The following is a 10,785-nucleotide window of genomic DNA, read 5'->3' as shown; positions in this document are numbered from 1 at the left end:
AGTAGGCATAGCTTGCTAACTGAATGAATGGAGATTGTATGGAATAGAGCGCATAAAGGTGCTAGCACATTTGCAAAGCTAAGCGGGGTCCTGTATGGTTTCCAATTGGATGGGGCAACCATTTGCATTGCAGGGGGTTGGAATAGATGGCCTCAGGGTCCCTTCCAACTCTACAATTCCATGATTCTGTAACTCTAAGATTTACATCATCGCCCTTCAAAGTGTGTTTCACGAGATGGTGCAGAGCGGTCTGCCTGTGCGGCTACAACACTGCTGCCCCCTGGCCGTGAGCCTGCAACTTTACAGCTTTCAGCTCCTGCCGCCCCCAACCAAGCACATCATGACTGAGGTGATATATGTACAGACTTCCCATTTCGGGATGTGAGTGCGTCAAAGTGTGCAAACAGTTCAATTGCCCAAAGGCAAATAGACCTAATAGTGGGAACTATTCCTCTTCCACCAAATAATTACCTCTTAGAAACATGACAGAACATTTTTTTTTTGTACTTTTAATACCAACGCGTCGTTAAGGCCTGAGGCCTACCTTAAATGTAGACCTTTCTCTATTGCTGTTTGTTTATAGTGCTGACTGCCACCCGAATCAATTGATTTCTTAACGCATGATTTCCTTGCGTCCTGGCTCCAGGTCTCACTCACGTTGAAATACGGAACAGTTTTGACAGCCATACCCCTTGCCTCCTTCTCTCCCTTATAGTATACCATAACCTAAGGAATTCTCATGCTAAGTGTTGCATACCCCACACCTCGCACCCCGCACTTAATAAACTCTGCTTCCAGAAAATAACAGAGATGAGTTAAAAGGGAATCAGTTTGTATGTAAAGTAGACTTTCTTTGGGATTTCGCTGTCTGGTATCCCAGAAGGAAGGATTCTGGCCTCTTGGGGAAAGTCACTTTAATTCTTTTTTTTCTTAATTTCGTTATATATCATGTCTCAAAAGGCCTTTGAAAAGAACATTAGAGAAAGGGGCAGAAGCGCTAGCATTATATTCAGGAAAACTAATGCAATAATTCCAATGTCCAGATGCACCCTAAGAAAAATGGTCCTTTCTGGTTTGCTTATCAGAGGTTAATCTCTCTACTCTGTATGTCTTCCACCACTTCCTTCTCTTCCCACAGAGCCCTGTAAGGGTTTGCCGTTATTCTGTTTGAAAGGCAGCCGATGAAGGATGGCTGATGTTTTTCCCCAGCACCAGATGTTCTCTCCAACTGCTGCTGGATAAATGAGGACCCTCTGCAAATATGTCACTGGGTAATCATCCTGAGCTGGCTACATCTGGCCCATTTGCCGATGCCCCACGTCGCCCTAATGGTATCATATTCAACGTCAACAATCTGCCATGAGTGAATAAAATAATGGATGTTTCTGTCAGGCAACAATCTTTAAAGAGCGGTGAGGGAAGCAGGTGGAGGCTGAAGGAACCAGGGCAAACATCAATAACTCCATCATATTAGCACTACGGTATAACCAGTTATAAAAATGACTCCGCACGAGAGGGGCATTGCACGGTAGAGCAAGCAAACTCTGCCCCGCTGTCCGCATTGCCTTCCACAAGATAAGGGGTGACTGTTTAAAGTGGGGAGCCTGCTTCTATCCATGTAGACACCCAAACAATGGAGTCCCCACCACGTACAAGTTCCTCGCTTCAGACAGTCACTTTCTGGAAGCTTCTAACAGGTTGTTGGAAGGGGACGTGCTCGGGTCCTACAGGAATCTGATTGGCCAAGGTGAAAACAGGATGTTGGAATAGGTGGGCCACTAGGGTTGCCAGACTCAATAGAGGACAGGACTTCTGTGCCTTTAATTGCCCTGCTCTCTTTTGAGTCTGGAAACCTTAAAGAGAAACCAGCAGACCCGTTGTTTAATTTCAAAGCAAAGGGTCTGCTGGTTTCTCTTTAAGGTTTCCAGACTCAAAAGAGAGCAGGGCAATTAAAGGCACAGAAGTCCTATCCTCTATTGAGTCTGGCAACCCTATGGGCCACTGGCCTGATCCAGCAGACTCTTCTTATGTTAACTTCAGACAGGACACCCATGTGTGTACATTATGGGCTGCATTTAAAGCTGTTGTTGGCATCCGTGTGTCTCAAGAGACAATGGAGTACACCAGGGCCGGATTTAGGTTTGATGAGGCCCTAAGCTACTGAAGGTAATGTCCAGTTGTCCTTTGTCAACAACAAATTGTCACTGTTCTTTTTAACTGACCACCCACTCTGTTTTCCACGGTGTTTTTTATTGCTGCACCTTTGCTGAACCCTATCTTCTCCCCCTTATACCACCACCACACCACAATGATCTCCAATCCCTTCCGTTGCTCACAGTTCAAATCCTACTCTCGAGTTCGGCACACTAAAATATCTATTTTAAGTAATCCGAAAAAGGCTTCCTTTCTTGCATAAAACAATCATCATTAGGTGATTGTGAGCTCAGCTCTTGTACTGAAAAGAGATTCTTCCTGGGCAGAGAATGTGGGCCTTAATTCTAAGAGCAATTTGCCCTCCCATTATTTTGCTTCTGGTTCTTATTGGTGGATCTTGGGGTTCTTGTTTAAAAAAACAAAACACAAAACCCCCAAAAGTGGATCCCACATGCCAGAAGTCTTCCTTCACCTGCCCTAGAAGATCCTTTAAAATTCAGCAGTGTAGTGTATTGCAAGAGAGGTGGGAAGCCTGGTGGGAGCTGCTAGATCAATAAACATAAGCACGAGTGTAGCGCAAGCTAATGAGATTATTGTTGCAGAGAAAGGAAGTTGCGCAGTGAGAGAGAGAGAGGGAAAATGTTCCTGCCAGCGCCATAAATCTCAAGCAGATGCTCGGCATTTAATTTTTACTACAGGGTGCCTGCACCGGATAGTTGAGAAACGACTATAAATATCTGCTTTTTTTATTATGTCTCTGGGAAGGCAAGAAAGCGAGAAAACCCCACAAAGGGAAGGAGAGCTCACAGTGTGTCGTTAGACGGGGAGCCACCAGCTTTAGGAAGCATGAACCCACAATTTTATGAGCTGCAACCCCAGGCTAAGCTAAAAGGAAATGCCTCCCCGAGACAACTTAGCCTCTTGTACTGGTCATTCCATAGGTTCGCGACAACTCTCTTTGTATGCTCTGTGCTCCTTGATAGAAATGGTGGCTTCACAGTTCAGCATCCTAAGGACCACATTCTTAATGTGATAGATATTTTCATCATGACACAAATGTGACAAGGTCAGTGTATGATTTAAGGAAGATGGCATGGGACGTAGGTGGCGTTGTGGTCTAAACCACTGAGCCTCTTGGGCTTGCCGATCGGAAGGTCGGCAGTTCGAATCCCCATGACGGGGTGAGCTCCCGTTGCTCTGATCCAGCTCCTGCCAACCTAGCAGTTCGAAAGCACACCAGTGCAAGTAGATAAATAGGTATCGCTGCAGCAGGAAGGTAAATGGCGTTTCTGGTTTCCGTCACGGTGTCCCGTTGCACCAGAAGCGGTTTAGTCCTGCTGGCCACATGACCCGGAAAGCTGTCTGTGGACAAACACTGGCTCCCTTGGCCTGCAAAGTGAGATGAGCGTCGCAACCCCATAGTCGCCTTTGACTGGACTTAACCATCCAGGGGTCCTTTACCTTTACCTATGATTTAAAGAATACATTGTAAGTTTTTTTTGGGGGGGGGGGACTGACTTCATGTAAATTTGTGGGAGAACTCATCACCCTGGCTGGTCTCCTCAGGCTGGAGCATGTGCTTGCCCAAGGTTCTGCAAACCAATCTGATCTTTTGATGTTATTGCAGCTCTATAAACCAACAGACAAGTAAAATCCAATTGGACAGTAAAAGGTTTTCATTGTCAAATCTATTTAAACGATAACTATCTGGATGCAATTGAATTAGCAGGGGGGGGAAATCTAAAGCTGTGCTTTGCTTTATAACTGCCAAGGGCATTATTATTAGTATTATTATAAATTTATATACCACCCTATAGCCACAGGTCTCAGGGCGGTTCACAGGATAAAATCACAATATAGAAACACAAAATACACAACCCAGTAATACCCGCCCTCAACTGATCAGAGAGGGGGAAAATAATTTAAAGCACACATTAACAATATTTCTAATAAAACGTATAAATATAAGCACCCATCAGGTATTGTCAAGGAGTAGATTAAAATATCAATTTAACTAAAATCATTTTAGCCATTGGTTCCCCACCCCCACCCCCAACTGCAACCATTCATAGAAGCTCTTTGATCCAGAGGAGGCTTCTATGAAGGGCCTCTGGGAGGCAATCTTCTATTACCCCCCCCTTTCCTTCTGCAGCCCTTGCTCCCATCCCCAAATCTGATCCAAGGGTTGGTGAAACCTTTGGGACAGAATTTGGTGGGAGCAGGGGAGATGGCCTTGAGTGCTGCAAAAGAAAGGTGGCATTTGCAAAAACTGCCTCCTTCTGTCCATGGGGGGGGGGGGCTCGTAGGGTCCAGTCCCACTGTGTATATTCCTTCACCCAGTGGCAACATGAGAAAAATAATAATTGGGGAGTTGGGCACAGAAGGAGCAAAGCATATTTCTAGGTGACCAAGGAAGAAAAATAACAGCATGTGCTAATGACAGGGTTCAGAAATGGGGGGGGGGGCAGGCAAATAAATGCAGGGTGATCTCCTTTATTTGGGGGGGGGTCATTTGTCCGCCTCCTGTGCACCGTCTGTCACAAAAACATTCAGCTTTCATTATTTTATTTCTTAAAGCAAAGTGTGGAATTTGTTTCTGTTTGTTTCATAAAAATTTATGCACTGCTTGATTGTAAAACAAAGACAAAAACAAACTCAAAGCGGTTTACAAAAGTACATGTTAAAGTACTATTAAAATTACCTGAAATTTCTAAGCCTCTGGGGACACTTACCAATGATTTGAGCACGTGCCAAAAAGATAGAGATAAGGACGCACACAAACAAATAATGCACATATACACTCCTACAGTGCTTTTTCTGGGGGTACGCATACCTCTAAGCATTTTGTGAATCTAAGTTTGACCTCATTGAGGGGCAGTATTTCAGCATGAGTAGGAAAATGAGAGTACCCCTAAAAAGACAGCTATAACCATATTGGTTCTAAAGTTGGGAGGAAAGGAAGGCAGCTGATAAATGTACCACAGAGGGAGGGGAGACAGGAAGGGTGGGCTGCCCCATTGATCACCATGTTACAAACTTGGGAAGCGGTTTTCTGTAACTTATAATTCCTTATTTAAAAGCCTAGAAAGCGAGGAATGATGGCAGCGATTGTTCGTGGTGTATTCCTGCCATCTAGTGGTAAATTTGAAACATTATTGGAAATTGAAAGCTGCTTCCTTTGCCTGCTCACTTCCTGGAATTAAATCTTCTTCTTCTTTGGCGATCACTCATAGTCGAGTAAAATTGTCTTCCATAAACACTGTTTCAACAATGAGTCTGTAAGTGACTGTGGAGGCCAATTCTGGATCCACATGTCCTTCCACAGTGGGGACTGATCACGCGGGAGCTGATCACAGTGTGGATTTGCCAAGCGTGCCTTCCTCTTAGCATGTTTCTCCCTTGCGTCCTGAGTTCAAGTGTCTTCAAAGCCCATGATACCTTTGATAAAGGCTGTTCTTCAACTGGAGCACTCGCAGGCAAGTGTTTCCAAATTGTTGGTGTTCATACTACATTTTTTAAAAAATTGCCTTGAGACAGTCTTTAAACCTCTTTTGTTGACCACCAGCATTACACTTTCCATTTTTAAGTTTGGAAAATAGTAGTTGCTTTGAACCTCATCTAACTTCCCTGCAAACAGATGAGGATGAATACACATTGAATAGCCAATGTTGTCTAAACTCCTTGCAAACTAATCCAGAAAAAGGGCTCAGTAAACAGGTCACCAGATACATGATAGATGATCCTTTAAAGGTCTGTGCCTGTTTTCATTTGTCACATGTCAGAATACATCGGGGAAGGTGGTATTACGTTTTCAGGTGCCCAGCCAGCCAGCCAATCTGGTTTTACCAGCATTTCCCAACACATTCAGGATTTGTATCCAGATTTCTTATATAATCCAGATACGTGGCAGGTGTACATCAACACTTTGCATTGATGTAGGGTTCCTACATCAATGACCCATTTATTGAGCTTTATTGAGCATTCATTGTCGTTTCTTTACTCCAGAATCCTAGGCACGTAGCCTGATGCCTATAGCACCTGGGACTTATTCAGCCTACAATCTCCATCTCAGAACTGAATCCCACCTCACGGCTTCCATAGCAGCCTAATTTTTGTCCTCCTCGCACCACCCCTCTCACTCCCTGTTTTGTCTCGCATTTTGCCTGATAAAGAGTTCTAGTAGGGTTGCCATATTTCAAAAAGTAAAAACCAGGACACCCTGAAAGCTGCTGCTTTTTTCCCCCTGGATTTCACTTTTGCCTTTGAAATCCACAGACATATGGCAGCCCTATTTCTAGAGAACTTGAAAGCCCACACTCCTGCAATGCAAGAATATGCCCCCATACGGGGATCAAACCCGTAGACCTTTGCATTTTTGGCACCACGCTCTAGCCAACTGAGCTAACCGGCAAAGCTCCCCCCACATCCCTCACTATTAGAAGAAGAGAATAGTTTGGATTTGATATCCCGCTTTATCACTACCCGAAGGAGTCTCAAAGTGGCTAACATTCTCCTTTCCCTTCCTCCCCCACAACAGACACCCTGTGAGGTGGGTGGGGCTGAGAGACTTCAGAGAAGTGTGACTAGACCAAGGTCACCCAGCAGCTGCATGCGGAGGAGCGGAGACACGAACCCGGTCCCCCAGATTACGAGTCTACTGCTCTTTAACCACTGCACCACTGTTGGCTGGTACAGATGAGAATTGGAGTCTGCCCACATCTGGTTTGCCAGAGTTTCCTCATCCCTGTATTTATGACGGCCAACACCTTTGCCTGTTTGTGCGGTTCATTTATTCCTGAAGGGCGCCTCTTATTAATTGACATTTTTGCATAACAGATGCTGCCCAAATCGATGCTGCCAAACCAGACCAGCCGTTCCAGAGCATCCCCAGTGGGACAGTGCTGGCCTCAGCCTGAGAAGACACCTGTTCCTGGCTTTGCTCTGCTCCCGCACGAAGGAATGAATGGCAGTGCCAGGCCACAGACCTTGGCAGCAGTACAGCACTTGGAGCCTGGTCTTCAGAGGATCCTTCTCGTCTCTGCCTGCCCTCTTTGTAGCCTGCAGGAGGAGTCGAGATCTGTGCAGAGGGAAAGTGTGAGGACTTTGCCCCCTTGTACAGAGTCTTTCTCTCTCTCTTTCTTTCTTCTTCTTCTCTCTCCCCTGTATATGTGGCAGGGGACTGGAAGAGGCCAGGCGGAATCCAGAGCTTGGGAACGCTTTCTTTTGCAACAGGAAGGATGTGGAGCTCCCTGCATGCTGCCACTGAGCCCACCTACACAAGGGGCAACAGGAGCCGCTCCTGGGTGCTGGCTGTGGGGGTGGCAGTTGGCGTGTTCCTCCTCGGATTCCTCATTGGTATGGTGCGGGCTGAGCCAAGAGTCTCGTTTTATCTGCAAAAAGGGCTTGGAGAGGAGGCTGGAGGTTGAATTGCATGCACTGCTGCGCTGTCACTCATTATGGGAGGGAAATAATTGCCTTCGCATTCCAGGGAGCGAGTTCTCCTCCTGGAACTTGTTAGGAGGAAGGGGAAGAAGAAAGTTTTTTTAGCTTTTTTTAAAAGTCGTTTTAGTCTGCAAGCAAGAAGTTTTGTTTCTTTAAAGATTTGAACAGATGCGCTTTTAAAAGACATGGAAAGCTCTCGCCTTCCTCTCTTGCAGCTACTAAGAACAGACAAAGTGGGTTTGCGGTATTTGCCCAGCAGCATGTCAGTGGCTTTGAAAAGATTCATGGAGGGCAAAGTCAACAGTGACAAGCTGTGATCATTCAAGAGAACCTCTGCATACTGCAGCAGAATACCTTTGAGTGCTGGTTGCTAAGGACAGAGTGCTGTTGTTTTTGTGGCTTGCATGTGGGTTTGGCAGAGCCTGGGGGTTTGGGGGGGGTTGGTTTGGTTGCTATTGCACTTTACCTGCTGAGAGTAAGCCCCCTTGAATGCTGAAGGGACTTACTTCTGAGTAAACATGCAGGTGGACTGGACTGCAGGTGGATTTTTGATCTGATGTGCCAAGGCGTTGCTTATGTCGGTCTGTTCTCTTGCCTGTTAAAGGCACATTTGCTTTACTTTAAAAAGAACAAAACAAGAACAAATTTCAATTTCTGTATGTTAAGATCATTTCAAACTTCTCTCATCCATCCCTTTGTATCTAGTCTTCAAGGGGAGACTCCCATTGCTTATGGAGCCAAATGGCACCACAGACATACACTCAGTATAGTCAGGCTTTGGGGACCAAAAAACCCTGTGGGGCACCTCAAAAACAAACCTGTGAGACTGAACATACCCGGTGGGTTCATTGTGTTTTGGATTCCTGAATGGAAGCACTTCACACTGCAACATTTTGTTGCAGGGTCCCGCATGCTATTTATTTACACTAGAACCAACGTGCATAAATAAACCCTTCACAAAGCCTGCCTGCACACCATACATTTAAAACTCATGTTGTTGTTGTTTAGTTGTGTCCGACTCTTCGTGACCCCATGGACCATAGCATGCCAGGCACTCCTGTTTGGTCAAACTCATGTTCGTAGCTTCGAGAACACTGTCCAACCATCTTGTCCTCTGTCGTCCCCATCTCCTAGTGCCCTCAATCTTTCCCAGCATCAGGGTCTTTTCCAGGGAGTCTTCTCATGAGGTGGCCAAAGTATTGGAGCCTCAGCTTCAGGATCTGTCCCTCCAGTGAACACTCAGGGCTGATTTCCTTCAGAATGGATAGCTTTGATCTTCTTGCAGTCCATGGGACTCTCAAGAGTCTCCTCCAGCACCATAATTCAAAAGCATCAATTCTTCGGCGATCAGCCTTCTTTATGGTCCAGCTCCCACTTATCTTATCTTATCTCAAAAAATCCTGGGTATTGTGGCTTGTTAAGGGTGCTGGGAATTGTAGCTTCATGAGGGGTGAACTACAGCGCCTAGGTTTTTTTGTGGGGGGGGGAATTGTGCTTTAGCTGTGCTTTAAATGTCTGGTGGGCATTAACCCTAGGTGAAGAAACCAAAATGCCCCTCCGCCCCAAAGGAGCTTACATTTTTTATATATAAAAAAATAAAAACTATAGAGAGAGGGGACAAAGAAACAAGGTAGGAGGGGAAAATGTTTCTCTCCCCAGCCTTCCCAATTTCTGAAATTGTAGCAATGAGTAAAAACGAATGTATTTCCTCTGGCATTTCCTCCCCCCCATATTCTGTGAAGGTGAATGAATGGTTAACATTATGAAGGTTCTATGGGTAAAGCTCACTCCGTAACAAGTAAATGGCCTTTAAGCCATGTCTGTCTAGGTCCTAGGACTTGGGTCTAGGACTCTAGGACTTGGGTCTTCAGTCAATGAGTTGGCACTGCCACCGCCATGTTGGATTCCATGTTTTTAAGCAGAGGGGTGGACTAGAAGACCCCGGGGTCCCTTGCAAGCGTACAATCCTGTGCTTCTATGATGGCAGTTGCAGTTGTTGTAGCTCTCTTTGGTCTATCTTGCAGGCTGGCTGAGTAAACCTGAAGGTCAATTGAAAGCAACAGGTTCTCACGATCAGATGAAGAAGGCGTTTATGACAGAAATGACAGCTGCAAATATCAAGCAATTTTTATAGTAAGCAAAGTGCACTGCGTTGATATTTTGTGTGTGTGTGTGTGTGTGTGTATGTCTTTAAATTGACCCAGAAACCACTTTTTGTGACTCTTTTGGAACAAGGTGGTTTTAGCAAATGACAATAAGCTCAGTCACCAGAGATCTATCAGGTTTCTGATCTCTGATTCTAGTTTATACAGGAATATTTATTTGTTTGGAATCTTTACTTTGCCCCTCCCAAGGGAAAAAAAACAAGACAGGGCAAAAGAAATTAGATTAATGCCTAAATTCACCCCCCAGGCTGGTAATACATAATAGCTTTTTTGAGAGTTAGAAGTGGCAAGATAAGGGCTTCATTGTCCATGATGTGCACACTCATTTCTTTTGTCTGGCTATCATCCCTGATCAAACACTAGAAAAAAGAAAAAGACTGATGTACAGTCCTGAACTTGTGGCCCTGAACTGAAAAATAAAAACCCTGTGTTTGAATAACAGAAACAAGAAACAACGGTTCTTGAATGGCAAGAAAAATTGGTAGAGTTCATGAACCTCGCCAAAATGACTGCTGCAATTAGGAATATCCCCAAACAGAAGTGTAAAGTTGAATGGAAGTATGTTGAGGACTATTTGATCAAAGAAAATATGAATATTGAATTGGTGATTTGCTTAAATTGAAAGATAAGCAGGGAAATATAGAGAATCTATGTAAATAATAATTTAGATAAAGCAAGACTAGGGAAAGTTAATAAAGAGAAGCGGTGTACAAACTTTAGGAAGTCAATTTTTGTTTTTGTTATGTTTTGTCTTATCTGCTTTGTAAATTATGTTTTTGGTTTTTTCCCCCTTTGTTCTTATTTGTTAATGTTATTTGATTGGAATTTTATGTTCTATGCATTTCTGTTATTATTCTTTATCATTCTGCATGTTTTTTTTCTTTCTGTTTATTTGATTCTATTTTGTAATATATATATATATATATATATATATATATATATATATATATATATATAAGAATAACAGAAACAAGATGGCAGATATGGGAAACTGCTCTAGCCATGCATCTCTATGGTGCAAATA

The 10,785-nt window shown here is 44.2% G+C and overlaps 1 protein-coding gene across 2 annotated transcripts in view; it reads left to right on the top strand.

The window, feature by feature from the left end:
• Window positions 1-7,283: 7,283 nt before the first annotated feature.
• The window catches only part of LOC118085476 (Putative N-acetylated-alpha-linked acidic dipeptidase), a 47,767-nt gene continuing 44,265 nt past the window's right edge, over window positions 7,284-10,785 (top strand). Inside the window, exons 1-2 of one of the 2 annotated variants that reach the window (XM_035116169.2) lie at window positions 7,284-7,509; window positions 9,621-9,729. In XM_035116169.2, the coding sequence (XP_034972060.2) occupies window positions 7,392-7,509; window positions 9,621-9,729 (227 nt within the window). In that variant the 5' untranslated portion in view covers window positions 7,284-7,391. Of the gene's footprint in view, window positions 7,515-9,620; window positions 9,730-10,785 lie in introns of both variants that reach the window. The other variant, XM_035116170.2, reaches the window with a different exon arrangement.

Source organism: Zootoca vivipara, chromosome 4 (genome assembly GCF_963506605.1).
Source record: "Zootoca vivipara chromosome 4, rZooViv1.1, whole genome shotgun sequence".
NCBI lineage: Eukaryota > Metazoa > Chordata > Lepidosauria > Squamata > Lacertidae > Zootoca > Zootoca vivipara.
This window is presented reverse-complemented; position numbering and strand designations above follow the sequence as displayed.